This window comes from Crocuta crocuta, unplaced genomic scaffold, assembly GCF_008692635.1.
Source record: "Crocuta crocuta isolate KB4526 unplaced genomic scaffold, BGI_CrCroc_1.0 scaffold36, whole genome shotgun sequence".
NCBI lineage: Eukaryota > Metazoa > Chordata > Mammalia > Carnivora > Hyaenidae > Crocuta > Crocuta crocuta.
In genome coordinates this window covers 17,812,187-17,836,039 of record NW_027532203.1, presented here as the reverse complement: position 1 = coordinate 17,836,039, position 23,853 = coordinate 17,812,187, and the positions used below count along the sequence as shown (strand labels likewise).

Here is a 23,853-nt window from a genome sequence, read left to right as displayed (position 1 = left end):
TACGTCATGCCCCCATCAGGAAGAGAAGGACAGGATGTTTTTCTGTCATCAGGTTAACTTTTTGCCCGTGCCACGATATTTGGTTAAACACTGGAGCACCACAGCCCAGTCCCTTGCAGGCAGTTTGAAATCATGTCACGTATTGGTTCAAGGCAGGTGTCTATTGTTCAAGTGATCATTTGGGCTTGAAGATCTTATATATGATTTGTTGGTTGCTATAGATCGGTTCAAATTAGTTTGCCTCCCTAAAAATGTACATATTATAGTAGAAATACCTCCTGTAGGAGAGAGCCTCTCACTTTGTTTCTATAGATCTTGCCGCCTACCCTCCCCAATACCCACATTACCTGGGGTTTTGCTCTGACTGGTTGTAAGGACTAGACAGCCACTTCCAGGGCACCGGCCAGGAAAGCCATCATGTTGTGCTCATTGCTTATTCCCGACAAGTCTTTGTTCAGAGTGGTTCACCAAACAGGAAAGAAAATAGAAAACAGGACTTTCCATGGTGGGTTTAGAAGTGTGGTACCAAGAAGGTCAGTGTACCACGTAGCTCTGGCCATAAAACAGACCACCCCCAAAACTTGGCACCTTAAAAAACAACAGTCATTTACTTGTGTGCAACTGTGGGGGTACGCAGTTTGGGCTGGGCTCAGTGGGGCCAGCTCATCTCTTTACCACGTGATGCTGGCTGGGCTCACTCCCACATGTGGGGTGTCAGCCAGGGTGGTTGGAAACAGCTGGATTAACAGGACGACTGAGTTGTCTCCACGTGCCTCTCATCCTCCGGCAGCAGACCTGGTCTTGTTCCTGAGGCGGCAGAGGGTTCCCAGACAGAAGGGAGACAGGGCAGGTCCCCATCCAACAGCATCTCCCACGTCCCTTCTTCTATTTGCTAATGTCTCATTGGCCAAAGTCACAAGGCCAAGTCCAGATTCAAGTGGTGGAAAAATATGCTCTGCCTCTTGGTGGAAGGAGCTGCAGATAATTTGTGGCCATTTTCTGTGATCTCCCCCAGTGAAGATAACAAATTTATTGTATTGAAAAATCTATTTATTATTCACTGAGCCCATCCAGCCTCTGATTTTTGGCTACTTCTATTCCAATGAGACACAAATCAATAAATTTGGATTCTTTCCTCTCTCTTTCTTTCTGTGTTCAGACATGGGAGTAGGAAATATGCTGGTATTCAGAACTAGTAGAAATGTATTCACCCTTTCCTCTGAGTGGCTCTATAGTACAAGTCTTCTGGAAGGGATAGGACATCTCATTGAAACTCTCTGAATGGATTCTCTCCATAGTATCATAAGCTCTGTATGTGATGGCATCGAGATCTTGACATTAGCATTAGCATTAGCAAGAAACTTTTCCTTCTCCCTTGTTCTCTATCAACTCTACCTATGCTTCAGGTTGTCTGAATTTGAATTAATGGGAGAGAATTCCTGAAGTCCATGTATGTCCTGTTTGGAGTCATTGTCTCATAATGCATTCAGGACCGAAGGCTCCCAACTTTCAAATCAGGCTTCACCATAGTTTTGTGCCTAATTCGCACACACCCTTGTTTGTTGGTTCCGGTGTTTATCTTAAAGGGCATTCCCTACTCACAACAATCAAAAGATTGCCAAACACCCTATATATAGAACCATGGGGGAAATGGTATTATGTATGTAGGCAATAACTATTGTAATGGAGAAGAAAAGTACCTACATATGCCTTTATTTTCCTTAAAAAAAAAAAAAACCACTGCTCTTGTAAAAAGCCACAAAAATTAAGCCACACATTCCTACTAAGTGCGAAAGGAAGCCTTGGATAAATATGATGTAAATAGAAGCAGCCAGCCTTTAAAAAAGGCTGACTCTCTGAGTTGTGCTGTGTTTCACTCTGGCTTCATTCGTCTCCGCTAAGGGGGTTAGGCTGACATACGGGTACCAAACCTCATCTTTGTTCCTTGTTTCCATAGTACCCACAGCTGTTTACAGGAATTCTCTCCCCCTGGAAAGGACTGCTTCTCTACGGCCCTCCAGGTAAAGGAAGCTTTCTGTTTTGGTCTTGATATTAAGTGTGTACGTGGAGGATGAGTTGCCCTGTCTTCATTCAGCACTGAGCTAATGACTGCTAGGTAACCACCTCCTTTTTCACTTGTGAGACTGACTTCTGTCTGTTAGCAGAGGAATGGAGTTCAAGTGTAGCTCACAATTCATCTGCATGTGTCTCTAGGTACAGGAAAGACTTTACTGGCCAAAGCTGTGGCCACGGAGTGCAAAACAACCTTCTTTAACATTTCTGCATCTACCATTGTCAGCAAATGGAGAGGGGATTCAGAAAAACTTGTTCGGGTAGGAATTCTTGATTTTGTTTTTCAGAATAAGCCGCGGCAGAATACAGTGATACAAGATGATGTTAGAGCGTATTTGTTTTTAAGTGATTTATATCATGTTAGAATTTATCCTGGATCTTGATTACTAGAAGCCCAGAAGTTTGAGTGATTGACTATTATAGGTGGATATTAATCCTGTCCCCATCAGCAAAACATGAGGTCCTTTCCTTTGGGAATTTGACCAACAGTCCTTTTTTGATGCATGTAGCTTAGGAATAGAATCTGGGGAAAAGGTTGTTTATGAAGTGGAATATTTTTTTTCTTTATTCAAGGAGCATTTATTATTAAGCATGTGCAGTATATTCAGTTAACATTTATTGAGAGGCTACTACTGTCTGCTGGTCCCTACACTATGTACTCTAAGAAAGAATCAAGAAATTTCAAACAATGGTTCTTTCAGATGGTCTGAGCAACTTTCCTCCACAGTGCCCCGTAGCCTTAGGGTTTTTTCTCTTTTTAGGAGAGAAATAGAAAATATATTTCATATAAAATATAATGTAAATTTTTTTTTACTGTACCTCCCAGTCACATTATGAGAACACCTGTTTATGATTTACTCCTCAATGTAAGGTAGGACTCTCTCAGAAGTCCTGTTAAACTGTTGAATTCTCTAGAATGACTGGTAAGTCAATACTAAGTGAATGTAAATACTATATATTTTCTTTAAAAAATTTACTCTAAAATATTTTGCTTACGTTACATTCCCTTAGATGACTTATTTTCAAAATACTCTGGCTTACTTGGAAGTCATAATAGAATATTTTTGTAGGATTGATTTACCTAAAATGACCTATTATTTGTTACTTTGATACTTTTCTCAAGTTACTTCAAATATGTACATTTTTATAAATTCTTCTTTTCAATGTTTGTTTATTTATTTTGGGAGCAAGAAGGCACGAGTGGGGGAAGGGAAGAGAGAGAGAGGGAGAGAAGGAATCCCAAGCAGGCTCCACATGGTCAACACAAGAGCCCGAAGCCAGCTTTGATCTCACAAACCGTGATATCATGACCTGAGCCAAAATCCAGAGTCAGATGCTTAACCGACAGAGGCACCCAGGTGCCCCTATGAATTCTTACCACCCCTTCAAGACTATAGTTTGTGGTAGGGGCGCCTGGGTGGCTTAGTCGGTTAAGCGTCCGACTTTAGCTTAGGTCATGATCTCCCAGTTCGTGGGTTCGAGCCCCGCGTTGGGCTCTGTGCTGACTGCCAGCTCAGAGCCTGGAGCCTATTTCAGAGCCTGTGTCTCCCTCTCTCTCTGACCCTTCCCTGCTCACGCTGTCTCTCTCTCTCCTAGAAATAAATAAAAATATTAAAAAAAAATAAAAAGACTATAGTTTGTGGAAATCCATATGGATATCTGTTTCTTTGTTCTTTGAGTCTAACTTAGTGCCAGGTTCAAAGATGGGGTTTGAACATAACTGTTTCTAAATTTGTGGGTTCCACGTGATTCTAGTTAGCTTGATTTCAATAAGCTGAAATCCAACTAACTATAAAATCTTTGTCAGCCTGAAGATTTTTTTTTTTAACATTCCATTTCTATTTGCGGAGGAATAACAAAACTCTAGGAGATGCCCCCAGTTTAGATTCATCTCCTGTCATGAAAAAGTGGTGTTTACAACTATGAGCACAAAACACTGCAAGATACTCAAAGAAAGATTACATTATATTCCCTGGACAGGACTTCCCCACACAGAGGAATAAATTCAAATATTTTATGAATAGTCTTAACAAAGATGGGAACTACTAAAAGAACCATCTTTCTCAATGTTGGATAGCCAGAAAAGTCATTTCCCAAGAATTCTCCATTCTGTGTGAATGTTTTATTTAACTAAAGTTTTCCTCTGCTTCAGAATTATTTTGTTAAAATTCTTTTTTTTTTTTTAATGTTTTACTTATTTCTGAGAGAGAGACAGCATGAGCAGGGGAGGGTCAGAGAGAGAGAGACACACACAGAATCTGAAACAACTCCAGGCTCTGAGCTGGCAGTCAGCACAGAGCCTGACATGGGGCTCGAACCCACAAACCATGAGATCATGACCTGAGCCGAAGTTGGACGCTTAGCCGACTGAGCCACCCAGGTGCCTCTGTTTTGTTAAAATTCTAAGGGTGAGGAAATGATTCCTCCCTTAATTTCTCCCCTTCCTTTACCATATATTTTAAAAACAACTAGTATTTTTGGAAAAAAAAAAAAAAGATACAAAAGGCATATAGACCCCTGAGGCCTCTCCCCAGGGGCAACTACTACAGTTGCTAGTGCAGCCTTCCAGAACATTTGTCTATATCTATATAAATACCAACAACTGCATCTATATCTTCCTTCTTTACTAAGATAAATAGGAACATACTATATATCTCCTGTACTTTTTGTTTTTGTTCACACTTAACAATATAACTTGGATAGTGTTCCACACTATGAGTTTGCATCAAATTTCATTGCATGGAATATTCATTGCAAAACGTATTTAACCAGTCTTTTTTTTAGTGGTTGTTTCCAATGTAAACAACATTTAGGTTGTTTCTAGCCTCTTGCTATCACGAACAAAGCTACAGTAGATAATCTTACCATATACATATCCTTGCATATATAGTAGTGTAAGACTATTTCTTTCAAGTAGAGTTGCTAGGTCAGAGAGAAGGAAAAATCACTGACTGTCAAATTGCCTGACAACAGGGTTGCACCAGCTTGCACACCCATAAATGGTGTGCGTGTTTGGTTCCCCCACCCTGGCCGACACTGGTGTAGCACCCAAATTTAGAAATCTTTGGGGCGCCTGGGTTGCTCAGTCAGTTAAGTGTCCGACTTCGGCTTGGGTCATGATCTTGGGATTCATGAGCTTGAGCCCTACATGGGGTTCTCTGCTGTCAGCAAGGAGCCTGCTCTGGACCCCTCTCTCTCTCTCTCTGCCCCTCCCCTGCTTGTATGTGCCCTCTTTCTCTCTCTCTCTCTCAAAAATAAATAAGCATTTAAAAAAATCTTTAAAAATAAAAATCTTTGCCAATCCGATAGTTAAATTAATATTTCGGTGCTCAAATATGCATTTAACTCTGAATGAACTTGAGCATCTTTTCATAGGTTTATTTGTATTTTCTTTTTTTCTGTGAAATGCATTTTTGGTTTTGGATATTTAAAAAAATAATTCAAGTGGAAAACAGATAACCTCTCCTAACCTTGAAGGACCTCACCCTCTATCCTTTCAGAAATTGTTTTCTGAGCTCCTGGAAAGATCCTCACCTGAAAATCTTGGTCATGCTGTCAAGATCTTTACTATGAAGCTTTCAGATAAAGAGAACCCTTCAGGACCATCCTCTAAATCAGAGAAGCTTTCCTACCATTTGTTTCTCTTTCAATTCCAATTAAAGAGTTATTTATAGGGAACCCTTGGGTTATGATCCTCCCTCCCCTCCTAATGTTCTTGCCTCCTAGGAATTGATGCTATTGAATAGTTGAGTGGTCTCTTTAGCAAATGCACACACCTGTTGGTGCTTACATCTTTCAACACCCCCCCCTCACCACCCCCCAGTCGTATGATTTAACTTCCTCCAAGTACTTTTGAAAATTTTAGACTAATGCTTTCAGAGCACTTACCCGGAATTCTATATATTCTCTGGCAGTGGAAAGAGCACTGGCATGGTCAATATGGAGACACAGGGTCCAGATACAGTTCTCCTTCCAACTGGATGTTTGATCTTGTAGAGCCTCTTGGTCTCTCTGCACCTTAGGGAGCACCTTAAAAACATGTTTGTTTCTATTAAAGAGTTCTGATATTCCACTTCTCATTGGGTAGATTGCTCTATTTGGGCTTTTCTTTTTGTGACAAGGAAAACAAGTTGCTTGCTTCTAATGAGAGGGTCGCTATCGTGTCTAAAGGGCATTTGTGATGCGTGTCCTGGCGTTGACACTGTTCTTTCAGTTTGTGAGGCTGAGCAAATTGTCTTGGTGAATGAAACAGGATTCCGTGAAGGGAAAATACTTGAGCATGAGCATGGATGCACCATACGTGCAAGCAGTGGTGAAGGTGAGGACTTTCCCACTCAGTGACAGGGAGACCTACAACGGATGACCTGCCACTACCCATAAAAACCACAATCTGGCCTTTTCTGGGCTCTTCTCCTCTGATTTGTTCTGTGATGCTTTGCTAGTGCTAAGTGACATGGAGAATAAATCCCCTTTGCCTATTAAAGAACCTGTATTCTTTTCTAAATCTCTACTGCTTTCTCCAATCAACCAGTGAAGAATTGTATATGGTGCTCAAGAGATCAGTTTCAAGGTTAAAAAAAAAAAAGGTTTAGTTTTTTATACTCTTTTCATCACTATCACATCTCCCTTTAGAGCTCTTTATTTTGTTTTTATATGTCTGTTCTTTTGCTGGCTGCTTTCCTGTTCTTGTTCAGTCTATAATATTTTATTTTGAAATGGAACATCTTATTCAATTGGGAATTGCCTTAAATTCCCTTAAAGTACCTGAACCGACCAAACAACAGTGTTTGGAGTGGTATGAGGACCCCATGGAGTAATTTGGGAAGCAGAGAGGGCAAAATTCTTCAGCCTTGTTACCCATGACTGGAACTATAGCCTTCCCCTACAATTCCTCCTTCTGAGAATGACCCTCTCATTGTCTCTAAAGGTTAAGGGAAAATCATCAAATGACTTTACATATTCCAAGGCTTTTTTGTCCACACGGAACGTGTTATTGGCAGGGAGTCTCTGGGGCAAACTAACCAACTAGAAGCTCAGGTATTGAGTTTCAGCCTAAGCTCTCCCATTTATGATTAGTAACCTTGAGCTAACCACTAACTCTCTCTGGCTCTAATTTTATCAAGTGATAAATGGAAATAATTGGACCATCCAACCCCATGGGGTTGTGCTAAGGAGAAATAATTGTAATGATTTTAAGGTTATTATGAAAGGACAGAGTGCAGCATAAATGCTTAATATTACAGCTATCCTAAGCTTTTAATCTCAGGGAGCATCTGAGAACTTTAACTTAAGTATATGAATTTGAACATGTGGTTGCTTTTCTCCCACGCAGGTTTTATTTGAACTTGCCCGCTATCACGCCCCCTCCACCATCTTCCTGGACGAGCTGGAGTCAGTGATGAGTCAGAGAGGCACAGCTCCTGGGTAACAGACAGGGTTGTTGTGTTGGTTTGTTTGTTTTTTTTTTCTTTTTGGTCATCACTTCTCCCCTCCTGTAAGTGTGTTTGATGGTCGGAAGCCCATCGACATTTACCAGCAGAATGAGCTTATTAATAAGCCCACAAATTTTCTGCAGACACACGGAGAGGTCTTTAAATTAGATCCTGTTAACTGAATAGCTGATTTAAGTAGTTTTTATAACCGGAGGAAATGTCATCCTCCCTTCCCCCTTTCCCCACAGAGTGGTTTTCAGGCCTGAAGATCACCCAGCCCCACGATCCCAGGCTGCCAGAACGGCCTCGCTGGCTCAAAATAGCTGCCTGTGACCACCTCCTCTGGAGCCAGAGGGGCTGCCTGTGGGGAACGGGGCTGCAAAGGCCAAGTCCCAAGAGGCAGCCCTCAACAAAGTGTGTGAGGCCAGGGAAGCCACCACTTTTCTGTGACATCAGGTGCTGGGTAGGCCTGTCTGATTTTAAATATGTCACATACATTATTTCTAAAGATTAAGTGTCCACTAATGTCCCCAGCAGGAAAGAACACATCTCAGACTGCAGTGAGCCGTGTGTGTGTGTGTGTGTGTGTGTGTGTGTGTGTGTGTGTGTGTGTGTTTTAAGAAAGTCTTTCTGTCTTTGTCAGAAGTATTCTTCTTTGAAACTTTTTACCAAACCTGGCTTGGAAAAACAGGTCTCTGGGAAATCTCAACACAGCTGCATTTTATTAATGGCCTCTAATGGTCCATCATCAAGGCAGAGCTAATAGTAATAAAAGGCAAATATTTAGCTTCTTGGAAGTATAACAGTAATATAATTTATGAATTTTACATATTAAAAATCATTTTCCTAACAGGGAAATGCAACCATTAAGATGCACCCAGGATGCAGGGGACTGATGGCACTGGTGTCGTTGGGACAATTTCCATGGCTTCATGGGTGCTCGTCAGCCCCAGGCGGGACGCTCTGCCTCTCTGTACAGGACCTGACAGGAGCAGACAGGCATGGCCCCTGGCTGGGCACCCACCAGACCTCCTTCGTGGCCATTCCCTCTGCAAAGACCCAGCCCACCTGGCCTGCCCTACCAGCGTGAACTGTGCCCTCGTTCCTCCACTCCCTTTGCGGTGTCCATTCCCAGGGTTCCCCACAGCTTTGAATGTGCTAATTTTGGAAACTTCGTCTACTGCCTTTGAGTGTGCTCCAGGTTTTATGCTGAATGGCAGCTTCCTTGCCTGGAATGTGACCCCTAAAACTAGAGTCAGGGAATAAAGCCAGGTGCTCTGAGAACTTCTTGGCTCATATTAAAATAATTATGGGTAAATGCTAAATAAATGCATAACTATACTGTGAGAGTGTCCTTTCTCTTAGGAAAAGGTAGTTTGATAGTGAGTGGCACAGTTCTTAAAAAAAACACATACCTAATTGATACTGCCACTATATGTACGCAGAGAAGTTGAATGTTGTGTTGTCCAAGAAGGGCATTTTTTTGCCCTTTCAACTCAATATATACACATGAAGAGGAAAGAGAGCCTGCTGAATGGAGCCAGTATTTTGAGCCAATTTAGATTGTTAGGTCTTGTTGTGAGCTCCTTGGTGGTGGGAGGGTCTTTGGCTGTGGTGGAGGTGGGGCTTAGAGGGTGAATCTGCACCAAAGACGGCCCCAGTGGGCTGTGCAAGGACAGCACACTCTCCGTGATCTTATCGTGCCTCTTATTAGAAGAGAATGAAACGGATTCAATGCAATAGCTCATCTCTCTTCTTCAATAGATTATATCCATAAATTATACTAAAAGAAATATGGTGTATAAAAGTGCTTTCATGCCTGCTGTATAAACGAAAGGATTATTCTCAGTTATCCATTTTTACAAAGAGCAAATAATACTATTGCTGATAGACCCAGCCGGGCTGCGTTCAATCGATCAGTGGTACTGTCTGCCCTTTAATTAATTCTAGTTCACTGCTAACTTTTGGTTTTCTTTTCAATGTTGTCATTTTTTCATTTACTTCCTTTCTCTCAGTCTCTATGTGAAAATAGTACCAAACAGCTTGTTTTCTCCAAGTCTAGTACTAGGGGCTCCTGAGAACGAGCCAGGGAACCTGTTCTGCAGGCACTGAATCAGTGCTGTGAGTACCACCCCTGTCCTGGAAGGAAAGGCTCTGGTTCTGGGAGAACCTCACCTCTGCATCTCTCTGTAGGGGGGAGCATGAAGGAAGCCTCCGGATGAAGACGGAGTTACTGGTGCAGATGGATGGGCTGGCACGCTCAGAGGATCTCGTGTTTGTCTTAGCAGCGTCTAACCTGCCATGGTAAGAGATGTTAGTACATTTTGAATGCATTTTCATGAGACACTGAGGACAGATGAAGACGTTACATTGACCAGTTTGGGCAAAGTCTGTGTTTGGGTCCAGGCCTGGAAGATTAACCTGAAGTCCTTCTTGGTCAAGGCCTCAGTGCTTGCTATCTGTACCATGAAAGAATCTGCCTTAAAGAAGGAACATAAGCCCAGTAGTGCATAGCCTACCACTAGCAATACTTAAAATGGACGTTTTGAGGGGCGCCTGGGTGGCTCAATTGGTTAAGCATCCGACTTCAGCTCAGGTCACTAACTTGTGGTTTCTGGGTTCATGCCCTGCATCGGGCTCTGTGCCGAGAGCTCAGAGCCTGGAACCTGCTTAAGATTCTGTGTCTCCCTCTCTTTCTGCACCAGCCGTCGCCCCCACTCATGCTCTCTCTCTCCCTCTCTCAAAAATAAATAAACATAAAACAAATTTTTTAAATGGACATTTTGGGTTTAAAGCCAAATTATTTACTGCATTTAAGCAGGGCTTTGGCAGAGAACTGATAAAATGCGAGAATCTTTAGAACTCAGGAATATTCCAGAAATAAAATGTTTATACTTTAACAGTATTAAAATCAACCTTTTTTTTAATTAGGAGGAAAATCTTTAATGTTGCATAGTAAATAGGAAGCTAAATAATCTCTAATTGAAAATATAATCTACTCTCCAAGTGTTTTATTCAGGCTGTATCCCAGAATGTTTAAGAACAATTCTGGAAGTAGAATTGGGAAATAAGAGATGTTGACTAGGGAAAAACAGTATCTACTTGGAGAGTATATTTAAAAAACAATTCTAATCCCTTTATAGTTCCAAGAATCTTTTCACATACATTATTCCTTTGAGCTGCAGATGGAAACAGATAAGGAAACGCTGTTCTTCCCATTCGCAGATGGGGACCAAGGTCAAGGAAGGTCAATCCACCCAAAGTCAACAGCAAATCTGCAACAGAGCTGGGACTTGTGACTCTGTTCCCCCACCACCACCCCATCCACTTGTATTTCCACATTCAAAGATGAAGAGAGAAACTCTTCTGTTGTGCATGCTGGTCATCTAGGGTCCCAAAGAAGTCACTGAATAGAGATGATGACATTCGTGTGGAGTCTGTTAGTTTAAATATATTTCTCATTTCAGCCTGGCTCCACCTCCCCTCAAATTTATAAGACTTCACCAATGTGTAAGGTGATCAGCATCTTATGTTTTCATGATAGAGGCATTCATATACAAATATTACAGTGGAGTCCAAACAGAGAACTGTCCTTTAAATAGATGATTGTGAAATGCCTCGGAGAAATCTCCATTGCTTCGTCTGCTTGAAATGGGGTTGATCATAACCACTGTGCTCCAGTCCCAGGGTGACTGCAGGAGTCAGCTGAGGAAGGTGTGTGGAAACTGAAGCTCCGGGACCGTCTGTGCCCCCCGGGGAGACCTACACATTTTCTAGAGGGATAGAGAAGCTTCTACTGCCAGTGAACGCCTAGGGCTTTCTTGAGGAAGTTTCTGTGCTGCCACAATTCCCCTGAGGTGCTCAGTTTGGGGCAAACCCCACAGAAAATGGTCTGAGAAGAAAAAAAAGGCAAACAATAAAAAATTAAAGCAGCTTAGAAGGACTTTTCCAAAAGAACTGCCCCTCATTATGGCATATGGCAAATACGTACACGCTTTTGGGCTTTGCTTGCATTGTTACAATGTACTTTCAGATGCAGGGGCTCCTGGGGGTGCTCTGTCAGTTAAGCGTTGGACTTCGGCTCAGGTCATGATCTCGCCCTTCTGGAGTTTGAGTCCCACGTTGGGCTCTGTGCTGACAGCGTGGAGCCTTGGAGCCTGCTTCAGATTCTGTGTCTCCCTTTCTCTCTTTGCCTCTCTCCCACTCGTGTTCTCTCTCAAAAATAAATAAACATTTAAAAATTTTTTAATTAAAAAAATATGTTCTCTTGGATCCATCCTTGAGCAGTGCTGGGCTCAAAAAAAAACTTTTTATTATGAAAAACTCCAAACAGACACAAAAGAAGAGGAAAAAGCACCCACTATTTCCCAGTTTCAGTAACTAACATCTTGCCCGATTGGTTTAATCTGTTCTTGCCCCCTCCCTCATCTTGCTGCAATGCTTTAAAGTATATTCCAGATTGTCATGTTACTTCTCACAAATATACTTTAATATACATCTTTTTAAAAAGGTCATTTTCGGCCTTTTTAAAAGGCCTTGAGTGGCTCAGTCAGTTAAGCGTCCAGCTTCAGCTCAGGTCATGATCTCACCTTTGTGGGTTCGAACCCTGCATTGGACTCTGGTGCTGACAGTTCAGAGCCTGGAGCCTGCTTCAGGGTCTGTGTCTCCCTCTTTCTCTCCTCCTCCCCTGATCGTGCTCTGTATCTCTCTCTCTCAAAAATGAATAAGTGTTAAAAAAGTTTTTCTTAATAAAGTATATTCCAGATTGTCATGTTACTTCTCACAAATGTACTTTAATATACATCTTTTAAAAAGGGACATTTTCAGCACTCCTGAGTGGCTCAGTCAGTTAAGTATCTGACTTTTGCTAATTGGCTCAGGTCATAATCTCAAGGTTTTTNCCGCCATGTGCTTTCTCTCTCTCTCTCTCTCAAAATAAACATTAAAAGTAAAAATAAAAAAGGACATTTTCTTATATTACTGTACAATGCCATTATCACCCCCAACAAAATTAACAGTGATTCTTCCATATCATCTAATACCCAGTTTATATTCAGATTTCCCATATTGTTCCAAAATGTGTTTTTACAATTGATTTGCTGAACTGGTATCCAAACAAGGTTTGCATTTTGTAATTGGTTGTTCTCGTAAGCCCAGCCCCTTTTTCTTCTTACTTGCCACTGCCTTGATCGCCAGGGAGACTGTCCTGTAATATGCCTAAACTTTCTGAACTGCGCTCATCATATCCTTTAATGGGAAAAACAATATTTAGAGACTGCAACCTCACAATTAGGGGTGCTCCTTGCTAACTGGGTGATCATTGTTTCTTGGCCTTTTGACCGGGCAGAACTAGGGATGATACACAGGTTTAAAAAGGGGCACATAATGAATTCATACCAGTGATGCCCATTCAAATGTGAGATTACAAGAGTTCTAGTTAAATTATTTGATTTTATGGCCATAGCTTTTCTCTAGTTGATAAGAACTAAGATTTTCATATTAGTTCTTATCATTAATATAACTAATATTCACTTAATCCTAACATGTAGAGCTATTTTGTGTGTGTGTGTAACGGGGTGTCCCTGTGTCACACCAGTGCTCCCAGGACAGCAACATTTTGATGAGGAAAATGGCACACACGTGGCCCAAGACGGAAGTGCTAATTCGGGATGTCTTAGCGTCAGCACTACTGACATTTTGGGCCAGTTATCGACATAACTCTTTGCTGCGGGCGCTGCCATGTGCCTTGTATGAGGCCCGCACATCCTGGCTTTTCCTCACTAGATGCCCGCAGCACGACTCCCCGGTGTAACAGCCAATACTTGTCTTCAGACATTGCCAAATGTTCCCTGGGAGGTAAAACCATCCCCAGAAGAGACTCATTCAACAGAAGAAATAAGTGGCGGGCATTATACAGAGATCAATTGTCACATGCCCCACAGGTGAACTCACAAGGGTTTTTTTTGACACCATAAAATAAGTGAATTTGGTTTGCTTACACAAAAGGTGGCATATTGTAGAAATTGTTCTGTATCTTGATCTTCTTTCTTAACCAAATATTCTGAACAGAAAGTTCTTCCTAATTCCCTTTATAGCTGTGTATGTTCCATTTTTTGTCTCTGATAATCTACCCCAATCACCTGATGACAGGCATTCGGGTTATTCCTATTCTTGCTATTATGAAGAATGTTACAGTGAATAATGGTGCACATATATCACTTTGTGTATTTGCCAGTATATCTTTGGGATAGGTTCCTGGAAATAGAATTGCTGGGTCAAAGGGTTAATGTGCATGAAATTATAGTAGAGATTGCCAAATTTCCCTCCACAGAGGTTGTACATTTTGTATTCCCACTAGTGTCCTGCTTTCATTACTTAACATTATAGTGAGAACATTTCCAAAGTTATTAAATAATCCTTGAAAATTGGATTTGATAATGGCTGTCCAAAATTCCCACATGTGAATATACCACAGTTTAGTTCATCATTCCTTTCCTATTGGACATATATGATGCTCCCAACTTTTTCTCTATTATAAATAACACTGAAATGAACTTCCTTGAATAAAAATCTTTGGCTGAAATTTGGTTATTTCTTTAGGACAGATTTCTGGAAGTAGGATTACTGTATAAAAGGATAAGGATGGTTTTTAAGCCCCTTGCTACATACTGCCCACATCCATTTATGAGGAAATACTGCATTTTTATCAAGACTTTGGGACAGACCTTTATCTTAGCTCCAGGATCTTACATGAGGGAATAAAATTATCTGATTAAAGCAGACTGTCCTTCTGGGGGAAAGAACTAAATCATACCAAACTATATAAAAACCCAATCTTAAAATCCCCAAAGAAATTCTTATCTATAAGACAATATCTAGCAATGCTTATCTATAGCATCTTTCAAGGAACTGGGCTATCATTTACTACTTGTTAACTTATCATTTTCCCTAGAGGGGTACATTCTCTCCCAAAGGGTTAGTCATTTTCTCCCTTCTCAGCAGTGAGACAGCATGCACCATCTTTTATTCAGGGCTTCCTTTCCCAGAAGCCACTTCCCTCACCTATACTATCAAAGGACAAGACGGAAGCAAGAAATAATAGCGCTTCTGTGTCATTTGATGTGTGAATAGACAATGAGAAGAATAACAAATGTTGCATTTATAATATTATCATTAGAATAACAGCCATATAAGAAATGTTTAGTGAGTACAATTAGGGCTGATTTGACCCACCTCAGTTGTTAAGTATTCACAAACTCAGACCTAAGAGTCCAGAGAGAAACAAAATATCGAACAGGGCCATTAAGGCAAATGCCATCCTTAGATGTCTATTTAACTTGATGATAGTTTGTACAACTAAGGTGTGAAGATTTTATGTGTGAAGCATGGTGAAATTAGTCTCTAATTTACCATTGCAGAGGGGCTAGAAAATTCACTGTCCCTCTTAAAAATCAAACACTGGGTATGACCAAATTTTGGATTAAAAACAAACAAAGCCAAATCCCAGTACGCTGAAGAAAGCACAAGATACAAGAGATTATTGCACTGGGAATGTGCAAGAACTTCCCTATGTAAACTGGTTTCTTCCTGTCTGAACTGCCTCCTCTCTGGTGTGACATTTCCATGAAGTGTGGGCATGTGATTGAAGAGCTCAGCACATGGAACCTCAGTTCCTTCCACAATATCTTCATGCATTTCATAGGCCAGGGAAAAGCCTCATGCCTTGACTATCATTACACTCAGGATCAACATTCCTCTGAGAGTGGTCTGCCGTAGGTCAGTAAGCATTCTCCAAAAAAATAGAATCTAGTGATCTAATAATTTCAAGAGATACTGAATTAAAGACAGTTCAGCTGGTTTCCCCCACGATAGGACTTCTCATTGTCTTTAAGATGTTATTGGGTGTCGTGACTCTCCAAGAGAAGCTAGGAGAAAGTGGTACTTTCCACACTTTTATGACCCCAGAGTCCTTTCCTCAAGGAGCATCTTACAGAACCAGTGTTCCATTTGAGAATGCTCTGGGAAACAGTGGTTTGTCTGAACTCACTCTGATCTGATGATTGCATCTTTCATCGTCATTGCATTCAGTCTCACTTGCAGGCTTTTTATCTTTCACTGAATTTTTGTGCCTATGGTCAAATGTTTTGCTTGACATTGCTCTGTCCATACATAATATCACTATCCCACACAATAAGTCCATGATCCTCCATATGAGATTGATGGGTTTTTCCAACATAACCAGGAGAGAAGTGTGGTGGTGCAGGATTTGGTAGGTGCAACGGGGAAGGCACAGGACGGACTGAGCAGAAGACTGCTAGTAGTCACCTTCCCCTTGTCCCATTCACATCTTACTCAGACACAAATCTCTTTAAACCTGGCCTACTGGGCTTTACTTTTTCTTCTTAATGGTGCAGGCTGACACACGAACTGTAATTTTTTAAAATTTATTTATTTTGAGAGAGAGAGAGAGAGCGCGCATGTGTACGTGAGCAGGGGAGGAGCAGAGAGAGAAGAGAGAGAATCTCAAGCAGGCTCCATGCTGTCAGCCCAGAGCCTGATGTGGGGTTCGATCTCACGAACCGTGAGATCATGACCTGAGCTGAAACCAAGAGTTGGACGCTTAACCAACCGAGCTACCCAGGTGCCCCTGAACTATAGTGTTAAAACCAAATTTTACAAATTATAAAATTAATATAACTATTTTATAGGAAATTTGAGAGCTAAGAAAAAAGTACTCCTAATTTTACCACTGTGACACAAGTATTATCTTTGTATATACCCATCTGGTGAAAATGGTTTGGTTATTTGTTATCATTTGTTGCCTGTGTAGCTTTCTGTGGGATTTTTTTTTTTCCCAAAGGAGGGAATAGTTTTACTCTTTTGGCTACGTAGAAAAGTAATACATGTTCGTTATAAAATATTTTATATGCTTCAATATTGCTTGAAAGTGAATGGTCCCCTGTAACTGTACCTTAGAAAAATATAAATCTTTCCAGAGTCATGCATATGTACAGCAGACATGCACATATGCAGAATTAAAAATATGATCGTTCTATGGATGCATATTATTTCATTAGATGGCCCTTTTTTTTTCTTTCACTTTATATTTTGTGGACAACTTTGAAAATCTACCCAATCCCATGCAGAATTCCACTGTATGGGTGGGCCATAATTTATTTGATTTTTCTTTTCTGTCTCTTGAGGGTTTTAATATGGCACTAGCCTGTTGAACCATGCTCTTCCCATCATGACTCAGCTCCCAGCTCAGCCCCACAAACACTCTTAGGTAGGGGAGCAGTTTTTTTCTTTGGTGTTTGGCAGGAGTAGGGCAGGTGGTATCAAAAAGGTTTTCTGCCTGGACAGACCTCCTTTTCACAACCTTTCGAAAAAGAAAATGGCCTTTTGTCTAAGCATGTTAGCAGTGTTGGGGCTCAGGATTCTCCATAACCCCATCAGGGATATACAAGGGGCAAAAAGAAAACCCAGAGAAGCCATGGCCATATCATTCTTCAAGTCCTGAGGTGCCTAGCCTGTCTTCCTTTCACCATTCAGTGTTTCCCTGTGTTTGTCTGCTGTATAATATCCAGGGATTTTTGGTTGTAAGAGGCTATTCCATCTTGGCCAGAAGCAAAAGTCTCTTCTCTTCTCTTTGATTCCCTTTTATCTTTTTATTCATCTTAAACACATCTATTTTATGCTCCAGATCAGTAGGACCTAATCCTGTTAGCTTCTCCTGCTTTCATTCATGGTGGTTTGTTATATATATTGTACTTTTAGATGGCGACCTTACATCTAACGAAGAAGACTCTGTCTCTGGGTCTTGCATGTGCCCTTCCTGAGAAAATTTATATTTGACTGTGTCAAGCTTTCGACCACTTTAAGCTAATTCCTCAGCTTGGGGTTTCTTTGATCATGCCAACGAGGGTAGGTCTGTAGTTCCGAATTACGAAGGCAGACTTTTTCCTACCCTAAAGTGTGAGACAGACAGATTTCCTTCCTTAGTAGTGGGCATGTCTTCTAACCCACTCTTTCCCAGAGTATGTGCCCTCTGGTTGTTTGATGTGATGGGCCTTGATTCTACCTCCCATCTTGAATGAGGCCAAGGCCTTATTCCTCATGTAAACTTTCAAATCTAAACCTCTTTGTAACTAAGAGGCAAATATCCCAAGTAAGCCACAGCTTCAACTTCAACTGCTCAGTGTTGATTTTCAGCTTCCTCTTCATTTTTGGTCCTGAAGAATTTGGCCTTGCTTCCTTGCAGGCTCATTTACTGTGTATTCAGAAAGTGTTTCCTATAATTCATCATAAAAATGATGGGGCTTTATAACAAGAGATTTCTGGATATCTAGAGTTTTTCATTTTGTTAGAAACAGAATCTTCCCATTTCCCCCCTCAATTATTGATAATATATTTGTTGTCAAGAGTAGTGGGAATATATCTTCTTTGTTGGTATTGTAGTAATTAGGAATAATTTTCATTCTTTATTATAAAGAAATGGTGCTCTTAACCCAAATATCAGTAGATCATAAACTGAAACAATTGCTCCAGACTCTCCTGCTGGATCCTCTTGTCTCAGGCTTGAGAGCTCACTCCCGAGAATGAGCAGCAGAATCTCTGGAGATGAGAGGCCCCACATGGAGACTACAGCTTTCAATTCATCTTCAAAAGCATTGCCCAGCCAAGTGAGTTGGATGAATCATCCCCTAAAATCATTGTTTCCCTTATTTTCACTGAAGATGAAAATAGAAACTTTTATTCCCATTGCCCCAGTTGATGCTGATTTTCTCTATTAATTAGAACAAATGACTATACAATGCAAATTTTCAACAAAGCATATAAACCTTCATAAATAAATGCTGGGCTTGAAGGAAGCAGATCATTTTACATGAAGCCGGGTAGCCCAGCGCCAAGAGTTCATTCATTCATCCAAATAGTATTTATTGAGCATGTATTCTGTATATTCTGCATGAATATAGGGAATTCAAGAAATACGGTCCATGATCCTTGGCCTCTGGAAGCTGGCTATCTGATGGGACAATGGATGAGATATAAACACAAATAATTTAAGATGGGGATATAGCCAGTACTATGTGAATGGTACAAACAATAAGTAAAATAGATTTGTACAGGGAAGCGACTATTTCTGATAACAGAAATTTAACATTTATTCATTTTTGAGAGAGAGACAGGGTGCGAGTGGGGCAGGGGCAGAGAGCAAGGGAGACACAGAATCCAAAGAAGGCTCCAGGCTCTGAGCTGTCAACTAAGACTGAGCCCCCCAATGCGGGGCTGTGGGATCTGCGAGATCATGTGAGATCTGTGAGATCATGATCTGACCCAAAGTCCAACGCTTAACCAGGCCACCCAGACACCCCTGACAATAGAAATTTAAAAGAAAAACAGAAGGCTTTATGGAAGGGAGCACGCCTGAACTGGGCTTATAAAAATGACTTGGTTCTTAGTAGGAAAAGTGGAAGAAGATGGCCTAAGTAGAAGCTCAACTAGGATGGTAAAAAGTGGATTCAGAGAACAGCAAACATCCCAGTTTGGCCCAGGTGGGAAATGTAGATACAAGTCAGCTAATGCAGGGTTCTGGGAGGGAGACAAGGTAACCTTTAATGCTTTATGACCGACTCCCCAGTCTCCACTACAGATACTGCATCCATCCTCTGCCCTTCAGGCTGTCATGGTCACTGACTCCATCTTGGTTATGGACATTCTGCAGACTGCTTACAAAATTGAAGGTTCCTTTCCTCCTACCATGCTGAGATAGTTTGAACTTCATATGTTTTAACTATTAAATGAGAGAAATAGAATTCTGTTTCCAAATTTCATAAAGTTTGGAATTATCTCTGTCCCAGGAACCACATAGTTTAATAGGGGAGAAAAGCAAAGGGCCAAGGAAAGGCCCTGAAAGCTTGGCACAGAAGTCCAAGTGCTCAAGTGCAAGGCCTTGGAGCCCAGGTAAGTGTCTAGGAGGCTGGTGAGCAGAAGCCCAGCAGCCAAGGTCTGAGGCCTGTGAGGCTTTGCTGTGTCTCGCGTCCCTCTTGTAGTTTGCTTTGGCCTTCTGAGGTGATGAAAGTACCAGATAATCCAAGTACAGGAGACATGAGAACAGAATAATTGGTCAAAACTCAAAGTGTAAGAGCTGAAGGGAGTGTTTTCTGCTTGCCACACATTAAATTTCTTCATATAAATATATTGGCAGAAAGAATAATTCCTGGGTACATTCCATTTGTCCTTTGTTTCCTCCCTTGTATGATTATATTATTATTGATGTCATTAAAAGTGCATTCATCAGACCTGGCTGTCAGAGAGTTGCACTTATTTTGTGCCCACAAGCAGTTTTGAGGTAAATCTCTTGCTTTAGGGCATTAGCTGATCAATACAGACATCTATAGTGAGCATTTGTTTTCCCGCCTCCTACATGACTCCATTTTCCTAAGGCATTCTGGGGCTCTGGTCTTCCTTTGAAAAAGAAGTCACTCTAGATGGGATGGGGAGACCCAGGAGAAGGTACCCCTACAAAAGAACCTTTCCTCTGCAGGCCCTGCCTTTGCAGGACAGGAAGCTGGTCCAAGAAAAGGCCTGGAGAGAAATATGGCGACTGCCTGTCATCCCAGCCCTACAATTTCCTTCTCTGTAGTCTCTGTTCCTTGCTGGGTCTCAGTCTGATCTCAAGTCCCACGTTTATCTTTGAAGTTTACATGACCAGCATTCCTGCAGTCCAAGGCCAGAACCTCTCTTGTATTGCCTTTAGTGACTTATAAGTAGGGAGTCTGTCTTACTAATTTCTGTGTATTGGAGACTTAGCAGTGACAATACACTTGTCAAGTGGTCAGTGTTGCTGAATTGAATTCCTAAAATGTGAATTTCATGGTTTCTCCTCTATAAATTATCCCTCCCCTTCTCTTTTCCTTTCCCATCCATCTCACCTGCTCCTCCCATCAGCCACTACGCTCTGCTGTATGAATCCTCTCTGGATCCAGCTCTTCTATCAGTTTCATCTTTTTGGAGACATGTCTGCCAGAACCTTCTTGCCAACACCAAACTGACCTGATGACCTTCTGCACCCAGTAGATGAGGAGACCCTGGGACCTCACCTCATCATCCTGGAGATTTCCTTTTCTTCTGTTTCTTGAATCTCATGTAGCCCTTTGATTTGGTTGACCCTCTTCCTTTGGTCTTCCAGCACTTTCCTGATAAAGGGCCCCATGGAAGGTAAATACTTTTAGGCTTTTAAACACTTTTAGTGTTGAAAATATCTTTATTCTATCCTCTAACTGAATTGTTTGATCAAGATACAGACTTCTACATTGGAAAGTATTTTTCTTCAGAAGTTTGAAGACATTGCTCAATTTTTTTTAGAAACACTTTTTATTGAAAATTTTTCCAAATTTTTATTTAAATTCTAGTTAGTTAGCTGCTCTATTTTCCTTTACTATCTCACATTGCTGATGAGAAGTCTTATTACTTATCCTTTATTCAGACCCTGTTTTTTCTCCCTGGAAACTTTTATACTCCTCTCTCTGTTCCCAGGGTTCTGAAATTTCACTGTGACATGAGCTCGCAGGCGACTTGCAGTTACATCAGAAAGTCCTTGAGGTACAGGCTCCAGAGTCTCACTGTTTGGGTTCAAATCCGCTGCCACCATTCATTAGCTTTCTGACCTGAAGCAAAGCTACTCAACCTCTGTTCCTCAGTCTCCTCATCTTAAAATGGATATAAAAATAGTACCTACTGGGTGCCTGGGTGGCTGTCAGTTAAGCGTCCGATTTTGGCTCAAGGTCATGATCTCGCAGTTTGGGGGTTCGAGCCCCATGTCAGGCTCTGTGCTGACAGCTCAGAGCCTGGAGCCTCCTTCAGATTCTGTGTGTGTCTCTCTCTCTGCCCCTCCCCTGCTCACGCTTTGTCTCTGTCTCTCAAAAATAAATACTCGTTAAAAAAATTTTTTTAAATAATACCTACCTCATAGGGTTGTGAGAGTCTAAAGAGTTAATATCTGTACAACGCTGAAGCCAGTGCCCGCCTCTTAGTAACTATGACTGAAGCAACAGCCTATATTAATATCTCAAATGCAAAAACACAATTTCCTAGAGTTTTGCAAAGTTTTCTCGACCCTGTGCCTTAAATAGAAATGTTGGCCTTGAGAGACGGAATGGCTGTAGGGTGGGGGGTCGGGGGAGAGGGGCTGAGTTTCTGACATAAAATGAATTTCAACAGAGTGAGGCTGATAAAACACAAAGCGAATACAAACAAGAAATAGGAAATTGTTACTGATGGTAGAGCACTCCCAGACTATAGATTCTCAGCTCAGGACTGGAGGAATCACAGGTAGAGACAGACAGAATCTTTAAAGAAATCTAGTCACCACAAGTTAGGATTCACATATGCTCCCTAAAAGGATGTGTTCATTTTTCAATTTAAAAGGTCAGAGATTCACAATGAAGGTAAGAAGAATGGGAAGAATTGAAACTGAAATTCTGTGGTTTTATGAATGAGAAATATCTGGCGATGACGCCTTCACTGCAACTCTTTATTAATGGATAAACCAGACCAACATGCAGGCTTTCCCTATTTTCTATACCTAGGAAATCAAACAGATATTTCCCTCAATTCTAGGAACCTGTCAGGTTAACATTAAAGAGTTCACAAACTCACATTCAAGATGATGTGTTATTGGGGATGGTTCAAGGTAGCCAAAGAGGCCCAGCTAATGAGGGAAAGCTCAGCTTTACATAATAGTGCCAAATAATTCATTTGGAATGAAAAAAAAAATTTAGGTCATTATTTTGCACCACTCTTATGAAATAACCAATTCAAAGATCATTAGTAGATGCTAAAACCACTAGTTGGAAAGGGATGGGGAAAACGGTATTCACCTGGTGCCAAAGCATTGTACATAGAGTTCTTACTACTTGTGGAGAGATGTTTACTTTACATTGGAGCCATCTGTGGTTACCAGGTGATCCCAGTAATGAAACACCACATCACTGATAGTGAGACACACCAACATGTGGATCCCAATGTAATGAATATGAACACCGTAACCTCTGTGAAATATACTAGCCAAAAATCATTACCCTGATTCTAATTAAGCTTTCAGACCTAAATTCCATCTTTGAAGACAAGGAATAGAGGAACCAGTTACACGATATGATGAGGAAAACATCAGCAGAGTCCAGAATGTGGGAGATTCTACAATTAGCCTCATCCTGGTCCAGGCAAGGTCCAAAGCAAGGGCAAGGAGCATGGTTTAGATTAGAGGAGATTTAAGAGAGAGAACCATATGTAATGCATAATCCTTGACTGGATTTTGGTTGGAAAAGCTCTAGAAGATATTTTGGGGATCGCTGGAGAGATCTGAATATGGAATGAGCACTAGACATATTATGCAATCAGTGTCAATTCTGTTGGGTATCATAACGGTACTGTAGCTATGTGAAAAAAATGTCCTTATTGGGGAAAAAGCATGCTAACGCATTTAGGGGTGGGGACCATGATGTAATTTACTTTGAAATAACTTGACTGTATAAATAGCTATGAAGCAGATATGGCAAAATGCTAAATGTTATTGAATCAAGATGGAAGGTATATGGATACCCAGTTTTATTCCACTTTTCTATTTGTTTGGAAATTTTATATTAATAAGTTTAGGGCAGGGCACCTGCGTGACTCAGTCAGTTGGCATCTGACTCTTGATTTAGGCCTCAGGCTCATGGTTCATGAGATTGAGCCCACACTGGGCCCTGTGCTAATAGTGCGGAGCCTGCTTGCGATCCTCTCTCTCTCTCTCTCTCTCTCTCTCCCCAAATAAACTTTTTAAAAAATGTTTAGGGAAATGGCCTGCAGATGCAAAATTGCATAAACCTGGCCTGATGGTGTTTTGGGAGGAGCAGGCGTAAGGAACTCAAAGGGCCATATTTGTCTTGAGCGCCCTGAAAGGAGCATCTGTTCTTTGAGTTCAGTGGAGCAATGGAGTGAGACAGTCATTTGCTCCAGAATGTAGGAGAGTTTGGGAAGAATTAATGTACTTCCCAGAGTGCCCAAGTTATTGTCAGGAGTAATAATGCACTGGCAGGATCAGACTGAATAATTCATGGTACAACTACAATGGGAATACTCATGTTGTTAGTTGGATTTTCCCCCCAAATTAAGTCATCTAAAATTATCCCCTTTACATGAGGTGTTTCAGGGATGTATTTTCTTTTTTTAACCAATTCTTTCTCCCAAACAACATGAAGTAATTGTCTTATCCATTCAGGTATAGATGTAGAGTAACAGCTAAAATGCAGAATTGCTTCCTACAATGCTCCATTATTCTTACAATATAGTTGCTTAAGAAGTG

At 41.1% G+C, this 23,853-nt stretch overlaps 1 protein-coding gene across 1 annotated transcript in view; it reads left to right on the top strand.

Moving 5' to 3' along the window:
• KATNAL2 (katanin catalytic subunit A1 like 2) overlaps nt 1-23,853 on the top strand; it is a 67,632-nt gene that overhangs the window by 41,290 nt on the left and 2,489 nt on the right. Inside the window, exons 10-13 of the mRNA XM_077777685.1 lie at nt 1,958-2,021; nt 2,215-2,333; nt 7,406-7,497; nt 9,699-9,809. Of these exons, the coding sequence (XP_077633811.1) occupies nt 1,958-2,021; nt 2,215-2,333; nt 7,406-7,497; nt 9,699-9,809 (386 nt within the window). The remainder of the gene's footprint in view (nt 1-1,957; nt 2,022-2,214; nt 2,334-7,405; nt 7,498-9,698; nt 9,810-23,853) is intronic.